This window comes from Neomonachus schauinslandi, chromosome 14, assembly GCF_002201575.2.
Source record: "Neomonachus schauinslandi chromosome 14, ASM220157v2, whole genome shotgun sequence".
Lineage (NCBI taxonomy): Eukaryota > Metazoa > Chordata > Mammalia > Carnivora > Phocidae > Neomonachus > Neomonachus schauinslandi.
In genome coordinates this window covers 40,837,841-40,849,856 of record NC_058416.1, presented here as the reverse complement: position 1 = coordinate 40,849,856, position 12,016 = coordinate 40,837,841, and the positions used below count along the sequence as shown (strand labels likewise).

The 12,016-nt window shown below is 39.7% G+C and overlaps 1 protein-coding gene across 1 annotated transcript in view; it reads right to left on the bottom strand.

Annotated features, from left to right (window-relative positions):
* Positions 1-9,702, bottom strand: part of DSC3 (desmocollin 3) — a 48,520-nt gene extending 38,818 nt beyond the window's left edge. The window contains 1 exon segment of the mRNA XM_021686075.2: positions 9,449-9,702. Within this exon segment, the coding sequence (XP_021541750.2) occupies positions 9,449-9,514 (66 nt within the window). The 5' untranslated portion in view covers positions 9,515-9,702.
* Positions 9,703-12,016: the final 2,314 nt, after the last annotated feature.

Genomic DNA, 12,016 nt, shown 5'->3' with positions numbered 1-12,016 from the left:
AACACCAAAAGCACAAATGATAAAAGAAAAATGAATAGGACTTAATCAAATTTAAAACTTTTGCTCTTTAAAAGATACCATACTGCAGAAAGTGAAATTATAACCTACAGCATGGGAGAAAACATTTCCTAATCACGTAAAAATAAAGGACATACCAAAAAAATATTAAAAACTTTTACAACTCAATAATAAGAAGACAAACACAAAAAAATGGGCAATGGATTTGAGTAACTGTCATCCAAAGAAAATATATAAGCAGTCAATAAGTGGATGAAAAGATGCCCAACATCATTAGGCCCTACAGTTTAACACAATGAGATACCCACTAGGATGGCTAAAATAAACAAGACAGAAAAATAACAAGAGTTGTCAAGGATGGAACCCTCATGCATTGCTGGTGGAAACATAAAATGGTGCAACAGATTTGGAACATAGTTTGGCAGTTTCTGAAAAAGTTAATCATACACTTAACATATAATCTAGCAATTCTACTCCTACCCATAAAAAATGAAAACCTACATCCACACAAAATCTTGTACATGAATATTCACAGCAGCATTACTTATACTTACAATAACGGAAGAGTGGAAACACCCCACAGGGCCATCAACTTACAAATGGATACACAAAATGTGATACATCCAAAGGGAATATTATTTAGCCATAAAAAGAGATGAGGAACTGATTGTAATGCTACAACACAGATAAACCTAAAAATCATTATGCTCAGTGAAAGAAATGACACAAAGGAGCACATATTGTGTGATTTCATGTATATGAAATGTCCAAAAAGGGTAAATACATAGAAACAGACTAGAGTAGTTGTGTAGGGCTGGGTGTAGGAATGGGAAGTGACCATAAATGGACATGAAGTTTCTTTTTAAGGTTAATAGAAATATTCTAAAATTAGATTGTGGTAATGATTGTGCATTCTGTAAATTTGCTAAAATTTATTAAATTGTGCACAACATATGTGAGTTTTATGGAATGTAATTATATCTTTAAAAAAACAGTTTTAAAAAATGGATTACATTGTCATTGATATAAAAATCATTCTTTGCACACCCACCTCTACAAATTGGCAGTGAGAAGCTCTTCCAAATTTACAAATTCACATAAGTAACTTCAGCAAGACAAAATTGGATAATAACCACAAAGAAGTATTGCACTTCTGACATAATCAAATGTAAAACAAATTCCTTCACAAAATTAAGAGTCATGGTAGTAACAAATTATAAATACATATATGCATATACATATGCTTAATCAAATCTTATACTAATATGTTAGTGCAATATAACTACAATGTATGATCTATCTTATCCTTGCTTGAATTAGTAAGGAAAACAACACAAAGATAGGGTCAACATGTAATAGTGTTGTTTAATTTAAATATAATAAGCAAAAAAGTCATTTTCACAGCATCATAATCAGATTGCCCTGACAATAAAACACTAAGTTGTTTGCTCTAAAAATAATTCAACCATATGATGTATGCTCAATTGAATATTGTCCCTAAGAATATAGTTGTCAGCATGGGTGAAAAATGGTTTTATTTAATAATGCACCCATTGGTCCAACTATGTTTGAACTCTATAGTTGGTATTTCTGACCTATCAAAAGAAAGCCATGTTCAATATATTTTAATCACAACTCTTTAAAAAATATTTGAAGTTAAATGTTAAATATTTAAATCAAACAGAACATATTATAATAAATGTGCATGTGCCTATCCAGATTTTTTAATTTTACAATTTTTGCTTCTTTTTTTTTTTTGAAGTTTATTTTAGTAACCTCTACATCCAACATGGGGCTCGAACTCATGACCCCTAAGATCAAGAGTTTCATGCTCTTCCAACTGGGTTAGCCAGGTGCCCTGTTGCTTCATTTTTTTATTAAAATTTACACATCTGGCTATGCTCTACTCCATTTCCATTTCTCTTCTTCAAGGAAGAGTTTTTTCTAAGTTGGCATTTATACTCCTCGTAGGTTCTTGTAATTTTATTATATATGTATGCACCTATAAAATATAAGCTGATATTGTATGCAGTATGTGTCTTCATGCATCTTTTTGCAACTTGCATTTTTCACTCAACAATATATTTAAGATTTTTCTAGGACTACACCACAGTTTATTTTGCTCATTCCCCTATGATAATCATTTAGACTGTATTCTTGTTTTCCATTTTCTCTATTACAAATGACACTCCAATAAACAGCTTTGCAGGTGCAGAATATTAGAAGAGAAATACATTACTTCAATTCAATTAACTATTGCCAAGTTGCTGTCCAAAGTGCTAACATCAATTTATATTAATGTCCCCAGAATATTAGATCCCTCTGTTTCTCATATCCTCTACTATAATTAATTATACTTGGCTTTTCTAATTTTTGCCCATTCTATAGCATTCACTTTAACATGCATTTTCTTAATTTCTAGTGAGACTGAATATTGTTTCTTCTGTTCATTTGCCATTTGCCTTCTGTAAATCATCCATTCCTCTCATTTAATCATTTCATTTATTGTCTTTTTAAATTATATTTTCCTTATAGATTTATGTAGGTTACTTTTTTACTCTTTTAGTGGTATCTTTCTGGATAAACAGTAATTCAGTTTTAAAGTAGTCAAATTTATCAAGCATTTCCTTTAGTTTTCTTTTTTAAAGGTTTTATTTATTTGAGAGAGAGAGAGAGACAGCACACAGGAGGGGTAGAGGGAGAGAACCTTCAAGCAGACACCACCACCCCCACCTCACCAGTGTGCAGCCCAACTCCAGGCTTGATCTCAAGACCCACAAGATCCTGATCTGAGTCAAAACCAAGAGTTGGACGCTCAACCGACTGAGCCACCCAGTAGTCAATTTCATTAAACATTTCTTCTAGTTTATACTTTTGTGTATTAATATCTCCCCCTCTACCCTGTCATAAACATATTATCTGGTATTTTCTCATAAAAATTTTAAAGTTACTTCCAACGTTTTAATATTTTACTCATTGGGAATGTATTCTGTATGTGATTCACTATAAATATCTAATCTTATCATTTGCCATATGGATAGGCAACTATATAGAATCAGTACTGAGCAACTCTTCCCTTCTTAACTCACAATGATAATGCTGCATACATCACATGCATGGACCCCAAATATAGAATCTATTTCTGGGCCCTCTGCACTATTTCATCAGTATATGTGTTTATCTCTACATCAACACTATATTGTTTAAACTAATATAGCTTTATTATAGATTGTAGTATTTGTTATGGTGACCCCAATCCCTATTATCTTCCTTTAAATTATGTTTGCTTTGTTAGCCTCCTACTCTTTCAAAAAATTCTTATGATCAGCTGACCAATTCCATGAAAAATCTTTCTACAATTTTTATCCAGGAAATTTGCTTACTTTTACTAGTTCTGGTAGTTTGTGAAGATAGTGTAGGATCTCCCATGTAGCTAATCCTAAAGCTGGCAAAATGGCAATTAGATTTCTTTCTTTAAATCCTTAACCTCTTTCATTATTGCTATTACATATTTTATCTGATGCATGTGCTTGTTAGGACCTCCAGTAGAATGCTGAATGGGAACAGCTATAGTGACCATTCTGGATTTGTTTCTAATTTTAAAGATAACGCCTTTACCATTTCACCATTCATTAGGAGTTCCTTCCTTCCATTCCTCCTTCCTTCCTTCCTTCCTTCTTTTCCCTTCTTTCTTTCTTCCTGTCTTTTTTCTTTTTTAAATTTTTTTTAACATTTCTTTTTTTTTTGAGATTTTATTTATTTATTTATTTGTGAGAGAGAGAGTGAGAAACAGCATGAGAGAGGAGACGGTCAGAGGGAGAAGCAGGCTCGCTGCTGAGCCGGGAGCCCGATGTGGGACTCGATCCCAGGACACCGGGATCATGACCTGAGCCGAAGGCAGTCGCCCAACCGACTGAGCCACCCAGGCGCCCCTCTTCCTGTCTTTTTTCATTCATTAATTTTTGTTAGGTGTGCCTCAATATGTTTAAGACAAAAAAAAAAGTTCATTCCCTTACATTCCTAGTCTGCTAAGAATATTTTATAGCAATAAATGTAATTTCCACTTATTTTGAAACATATAGTTTTTCTCTCTGAATATGTTACTATGTTAAAATACAATAATAGTTTTCTAGGATGCCTGGTGGCTCAGTCAGTTAAGTGACTGACTCTTGATTTCTGCTCATGTCATGATCTCAGGGTCATGAGATCAAGCCACATTGGGCTCCGTGCTGGGCATGAAGCCTGCTTAGGATTCTCTCTGTCCCTCTCTCTTTGCCCCTTCCCCCTCTCATGCACGCATACACACACACACACGCACTCACTCTCTCTAAAAAAAAAAAAAAAAAAAACCAATAACAGATTTGGTAATAGGAAACCATCTTTCCATTTCTGAGATAAATCTTACATGGACATGATAACTTTTTTTTTTAAGATTTTATTTATTTATTTGACAGAAAGATAGAGAGAGAGAGAGCACAAGTAGGCAGAGTGGCAGGCAGAGGGAGAGGGAGAAGCAGGCTCTCCGCCGAGCAGGGAGCCGGACGTGGGGCTCGACCCCAGGACCCCAGGATCATGACCTGAGCCGAAGGCAGCTGCTAAACGACTGAGCCACCCAGGTACCCCGGACATGATAACTTTTTAAATATATTATTGGTTTGGTTTGTTGCTATTTATTTTAGTATTTCAAATATATGTCCATAAGTGAAATCAGGCTACTACTCTTCAATATCATACAATCCTTATAAAATGAGTTAAAAACAATTTCACTTTTTTCAGTTCTTTGAAACAATTTATATACGGGAGAGATTATCTGTTCCATATAATTATGGAAGAATTTACCTATCACAATCCTAGGCTTGATGGATATGAAGGTGTCTGTATGTCAAGACATTTAACTTTTAATTCAATATCTTTAATGGTTTTAAGTCTATTTAGGTTTTGTATACTTCCTTGAGCCAGTTGGTAATTTGTATTTTGTAGGAAATTGCTCGTTCTGTTTTCAAATTAACTGAATACATTAATATTATTATCTTTATTTACTTTAAATAAATATTTACTTAAATATTTACTTAAAACATCTGTCCTCTCTATGACTACGCCTCCTTTTATTCCTAATATTGCTTTATCTGTGCTTTCTCTATTTCTTACTTGTTCAACCTTAGCAGGGTTTATGTATATTTTCAAAGAATAGCTTTTGGTTTTGTTGATGCTCCGTATTGCTTGTTTCTTTGTAAGATATAAATACAAAAGGCTATATATATAGCATACATGTTTTAAAAAATAATAATATGAACACTAGGGTGCTCACTTTCAAAGTTAAGAAATAAAATATTACTACTATTTTCAAAGTTTCTCTATACTTCTCCTCAGGCGCATTTTCTTCCTTCCCACAACCCCTAAAACTAATGGATAATTTTTGTGTTAATTATGTATTTCCCTGCCTCTGCTTAATTTTATCTCATGTATCTGTCCTTAAAGAAGATACAGGGGTTTTTTTGCCAATTTGGGGCTTTTACATATATGTAGTCATATGCTAATTATATGCTACTTGATTTCTTTGCTCAAATTATGTTTGTGAAATTTATCCATGCTGAGCATACAGCAGTAGTTCATTCACATTCATTATTATATAGTACATCACTGCAATGTATAATTAATTCATTAATATAATTTTTGAAAGGGATCATATTCATGTGTAGATTTCAGTTTATGTCATGCTTCTTGAAATTATAATTTGGTATTCTGTTTGTAGAGATTGGCTATATTATTGAAAATAAAATAAAAATGTAAAGACACCATTAGATTGGTAATGGTGAATTAATGACCTTTAAAGGTATTTTAAAAATAACTTTTGTATAAAAGAATGCCCAATAAAAAAAAGCAACATTCCAAAAATAATTTTAAGATTAATGAATTACAGATTGACTATTTGAGTTATAAAAGACTCTCTTTGAATGGAAAATCATTTAAATATCTGATTTATAAAGCCTAGAGCTGCAGAACTTTACATTAAAATGTAGCAAATTGAGTTTTAAAAAATGATAACCAAGTATTGTCCATGTGGTCTGGGAAAAATTACTTTGATTCATCTTACAGTATTATTCAAATTTTATTAATTCTGTGATAGAAAGTTTATCATACAAATAATTAAATCCTGATAAGAAAATCTAATGCCAAAGGAGAGTGAAAATGAGAGCGGTTATCTGAAATTGTTTTACTTCTCTCCTGTGTACAGTTTTACTGTGAATACACAGGTAGGCTTTCTAAAATGACACCCTTTTTCAACAAAGGAAAAAGAAGCTAAACAATGGAAATTTATGAAAAGTCTGAAAAATAAATAGGATCTTCTTAGCTGAGCATAATAGTTATGAAATTTTAAATTTCTCATTTCTCCTATAGACACCTGCCTTCTGCAAAATGGAAATATTACCTTTCAAATTCTTACCAGCTCAAAGGTAAATCAAAAGATTGACCTCTCTGTACTCACGGGACTTAGATCATGCTAATAAATTTCTTTCTAACCAAACTCTTTGTAAGATAGGAATTCTAGTTAAATGAAAAGCAGGATTAACCACAGGTGACCACAGATTCCATATATGGAATGCTAACTGCCAAGGGGATTACAACAGGACCAAAAAATGTGCATAGGCTTACATATATTTAGTGATTCAGAAGGTGTTGCAGGATCTAGCTCTATCTCAATACAAAATCTCCTTTTAAAAGGCTAGCTGATAATGCACCCATCAAATATATACCAAAACTCTGACTTTCTTAGGATCGTAGTTTTAAAATTAACCAGTTCGCATTTACTTCCTTTGTTTGCCTTGGCGTTTTTGTCACTAATGCAAAAATCAATAGCAATTATTGTACTCTTATTTTTAAAAGATTAATATGTCAAATGTTATCAAGAACAACAACAACAACAAAAAGTCTGCTAAAGGAGTCACATTATTCTTGTTAATTAATGCTATAAAATTTGAAAAGCGAGAATGCCCATTTGTCAGCATAGGTGGCAGGTAGGATTCACATCCTCCAAGGGAAAACAGTATGTTATGCTAGAAAGGAAAACACTATTTTAATTCCTTTTGAAGAGTCCTTTCAGGAAAATGAAAGATTCACTGTGCCCAAGAACATACTATTTAAAATATATAATAGATAACAATTCCCAAAGTGGATTTAGTATGGTGAACAATATTAAACATATTTGAAAGGTACTGTTATTTATAATGTGGCATAACAGCTGAGCAACTGAGCTAATGCAAATTCGTGTTCAATTTTTGTTACATTCAGAGGACAAACATTTTAAGAGACATTCAGTACTTTCAACAGCAGTGGGATGGTCTGATATGTTTACTTTCCAGTCCCCGCCCCACTCCTCTGCTCTTTTTTTTTTTTTCCCCCTGTGTGTTGGGTGGGGGGGGTGGTCATTAGGAATTTATTTTGTGGCAGTAGTGTAGACTGTACTGAGGATAGAGAGCTCTGAAAGGGATGCAGATGCAGGAGAAGGGTGCAAGTGGGAAATGCCTCCGCTTATGGGACAGCTGAGTGGGAAGGCTAACCTGTTAAAATCTCAGTTTTGTGTTAAAGACTTGCTTTGAAGAGCTCTCACTTCAAACAAGGAATTGTTTTTGAGAGATCCATTAAAGTATCTATAAAACGAAAACTGTGTCTCTAAAGTGTTATGCCATTAATACTATACTGAGTCCTATGAGTCAAAGGGAAATACCAACAGTATATGGTCAACAGAGGTCTTCATTTACCCATCAGGGCAGAAACTGAAGTTATTTGGCACTGGGGGTTTTGGATGAAAGAAATTATTCTATGTACACTCTCCAGTATTCAAGTCTCCAGAAAATCCCATTCAGTCTAAACTTCAGGAAGTTCTTTTAAAAATAATCCTAAACGAGTATGTCTAATACTAGAGCTGACGCTATCTCCGTATGGACTAACACACACTTTCTTGCCTTGCCACACCCCAACACCTGCACCTCCATTCCCGTCACCGTGACAGTTGCTTGAATTCCACACCCTCCCCTCCAGGGAGATCTCGGGAGCAAGGCACCTCTGCAGTTTCTTCTCTCCATTCTCCAATCCCTTTCGCAGAGAAAACACAAACCACTAAATCCATACTTTTAAACATAAAAACTGGAAACTCTTCCAAATTTATCACAAAAGAGCACACTTTGAGGCCAGTTCTCATTTGTAGAGTCATTTCATCAGCTCATTTTGTTGGAACGGCTGCCTTGCAGATCAACGCCCTCATTTGTACAATTCATTGTCCATAAACATATCTTAGATCATAAACACCAACCCAATATTTCTAACTCGCTGATTCGAAGAGAAGACAAAGCTTTGCTCCATCCACTCGCCCTGCCTGGGGGGCAGCGGAATCCATGTAGCCAGCGCCAACCTACTCCTGAGTTAGGCAGATCCTCCCCGCACCGCACCCCACGCCCATCCTTGGATGCGGGGATGCGGGTCTGCGGCTCCTCTCCACAGCACTTCCCGAGCGCAACCCCGGGCAACTCTGAAGCTCCGCGCGTAATCGCGCCGTCAGAGTTCCGGATTTTTCCCTGTATGTCTCCCAAATTCTCAGAGAATTGTCCCTAATTTCCTCTCCAGGCGAATCTCGTCCTGAGTCGCGGGTTTCCAGGGCACAGAAGACCCGAAGCTGGGCTCCGGCTTCCCGGAGCCGGACAAAGTACCACCCAGACCCACGCCTATCCCACCCCTCCACCCACCCGGACTCTACCCTCTCTGCCCCACCCCAACAGCCCCCTTCCCCCGCATCACACCACCGAGCCCAACCCCAGTCCCGATCCAGCCTTTCCACGCCCTCGTGCCTCAGGCACACTTCGCCTCCGGCCAGGAGACTCGTGGGTGAGCTCTGAATAACCTTTAGCAGAAGGAAAACCTGGAAGCCGGTGTTCAGAGTTAATTCCACGCGGGGACCCAGGGACACCACTGCAGCCCCTCCACTCACTAACGTCCCCATCCCAGGGGACCCTGGGGTGGGGCAGCCTCTTGAACCTCATCTCACGTCTGCTTTACTCACTCAGGGATCCTGAAATACCTGACCAAGTACTGTTCGTCCCTCTCCACCCAGATGTGCCCCAATCATCAAAGCTAGCCCGGGGAGCCGGGGGAAGAGGGCGAGCCCCAGGCGCCCGCGAAGCCCGGGAGAGCGCAGCCACGCCGGAGCGCCACTCGTAATTCAGACAATCGGACGTGATGTCCCAAAGACAAAACTCAGTCCCGAGTCGTCCCTCCAAGGATCGTTTTCTGCTCTCACCGGTCCGGGCCCAAATTTGGCTCCGCGGAGCCGCGGCCGTCAGCTCTCTGTCCGCTTCGCCCCGGTTCCGCTTTCCCCGCGGGACCAGGGCGGGTCCAGCCCTTCCCCATCCCGGCTCCTGCCCGGGCTCCCACTCACCGCGAGGGTCAGCAGCAGCCTGCAGAGGGCTCCGCGCAGGGGGATCCGAGGCTCGGCGGTGGCCATAGGGGCGCAGGGAGGGAAGGGGGAAGGCGGGCGCCGGGCGGGAGCCAGAGGTGAGAGCCCACGGAGGTGCAGCGGCGCGCGCGGTGCGGGCGTGCCTCGCTGCCACTCCTCTTTAAGTCTCCTTGGCCTCAGTCAGGCTCGCCTGCCCGGGAGCGTGTTCGCTCCTGAGACGGGATTGGACCCAGGAGACGCCGAGCCGCCCCTCCTGGTTATTTGTCAAGTTTCATCACGCGGGGAGCTGGGGAGCTGCCCTAGCCTGCCCCTCCGCTCCCCGGCGGCCGCGCCGAGTGCTGGCTCGCGAGAAAGCGGTCCCAGCCCCACCCTCTGCCGGCTTTCCCACGCCCCTCGTCTGCCCGGCGGCGCTCCCGCCCGGCCCTCGGTCTGCCTGGCCCCGGCCTCCCAGATTGTCCCGGGGCGTACCCCTCACCCGCGCTGCTTGCGCATTCCCGCTGCAGGGCCCAAGTCTGCCTGCAGGGATCCCTGTCCCAACACGGGCGCTCCGGGGTGCCAGGAACACCATTGTGATTGGATCGGGGAGACTCCCTTCAGCTCCTGGTCAGATGCTGGGCCTGTCTCTTGGTTAATACAACATTTATATATTCTTTCCAAATTTGACTAACATGGTAAGATAAAGGACAGAGGGAGAATTATCCCAAGTGGCATGAATAAACTGGCATTGGGTATACCAGAAATTAAAACCAAGTAGAAGAAATTCTGGTATCTGGCCATTTTAAGTACCTAAAATATGAGTGATTACATTCAGAGCTTTCTTTACTGCCAGTTTTGTGACCTTATATGAAGCTTCTAAGGAAGAATTTGTTCTTATATGTAAATTGTTGATTTAGTAATTACATGGTAATTGTATTAAGGTGCCATTTTTCAGTTTGCTGTAAAAGGAAAATCTATCACACAAAACCCTCTACTCTAAATTGAGGCTTGCAACTCAATATCACTCAATAAACACGTATAAAGGCTCAGTTGCCTGGGCACTGAGTGAAGGGCTAGCGGAAAGAGAATGTACAAAACGCAGCTCCTGTCCCAAGTAACCCGAAGTCTAGGAGGGAATAAAGGCAAGCATCATAGCCCAACATGGTAAATGTTTTGATAGGTCACTTACAGCAACACCTAGGCAAATTCCTTTATTTCTCTCTAGATGAAATTTTGTGTCCTCAAAGCCCCCACTTGGCAGATTCGGAAGGAACTCCTTCTTAGATGTGTCACTGCTCTTCAAAGTCCATGTACAAGTTCCACCGTCAGAATCCTCAGATAGTCCAGATTAATCAGGGAAGGTGCCATGGCCTTCATTCATCCTGGCCTGGTCATCCCAGTAGGCTGGTTGACTGAAGTCTGGGGCTTCCCTGAAACGCACAGGCTCTTAGGATTTGGACAGTAAGTTCAGCATCCAGTCCCATCTCTGAGGCATTCAAGGCACCCATCAGAAATCCTGTCTCACCTCTGGAGGCCTCCATATGAAAGAGCTTTCCCAGTTTCAGAGCAAGGTCTCCAACCTTCTCTCCACTCCAATCATTTTCATCCCACACAAGAAAGACCTCAGGGAAAGTCTCTCAAAGATTCCTCTGGCCCCAGCCAGCCTTTAGAAACACAAGTGAATCATGGCTTTCCTGTAACAGAGATGATGCCGTGGATTGAACTGTGTCCTTTCAAAATTCATATGTTGAAGACCTAACCTCCATATGACTGCATTTGGAGACAGGGCCTCTCAGGAAGTAATTAACATTAACAAGGTTATGATGGTAGGGCCCTGATCTGATGGAATTACGTCCTTATGAGAAGAGCTCCCCTCCTCTCTCTCTGTCTCAGTCTCTCCCTCTCTCTCTTTCTCTGTTCCATGTGTGGGCACAGTGAGGTGGTGGCTGTCTACAAACCAGAGAGTTCTCATCAGAAATCAAATAGACCAACACCTTAATTTTGGGCCCTTAGAATCCAGAGCTGAGCACTAATGCTTGAGATAAGAACCAACAGAGAAAAGGAGAGGGTGGGAGCATGTTCCAGACAAAGGCCACAGCATTTCTGAAGCACTAGAGAGCCTTGTAACAACTTCCTGCATCAGGGAAACAGAAAGGGAGTTTCTCCAGAAAGCCTGGCATTCAGAAGTTCTATGACTGGGAATTAGAAAGATAGGCTTATAACAAACCAGGCTGAGGAGTTGAATTTCATCCTGGAAAAAATGAAGAACCTTCCACTCAATCTGTAAAAATGGTTACTAACTGCAGTTACACAGTCATCACTTTTGGTGAGTTAATGAACTCATTAACTTCCTTGGTAACCTGTTTATGTCTTCATACAGCTTTCCCTTAGTACTCAGGGAATAAAAGTCTTTGAAATGTTTTTCTTTATTCTAAGTAGCCCTGCTTTTCAATGATTTCAATTTTATCTACTAGAGTGAGTCCGACCTGTTTATTACTGTCATCCAAATGACTAAAACCATAAGATAGCTATTATCGTTTCAGTCCGTACTGTGTAATTGAGGAGATTGCTGAG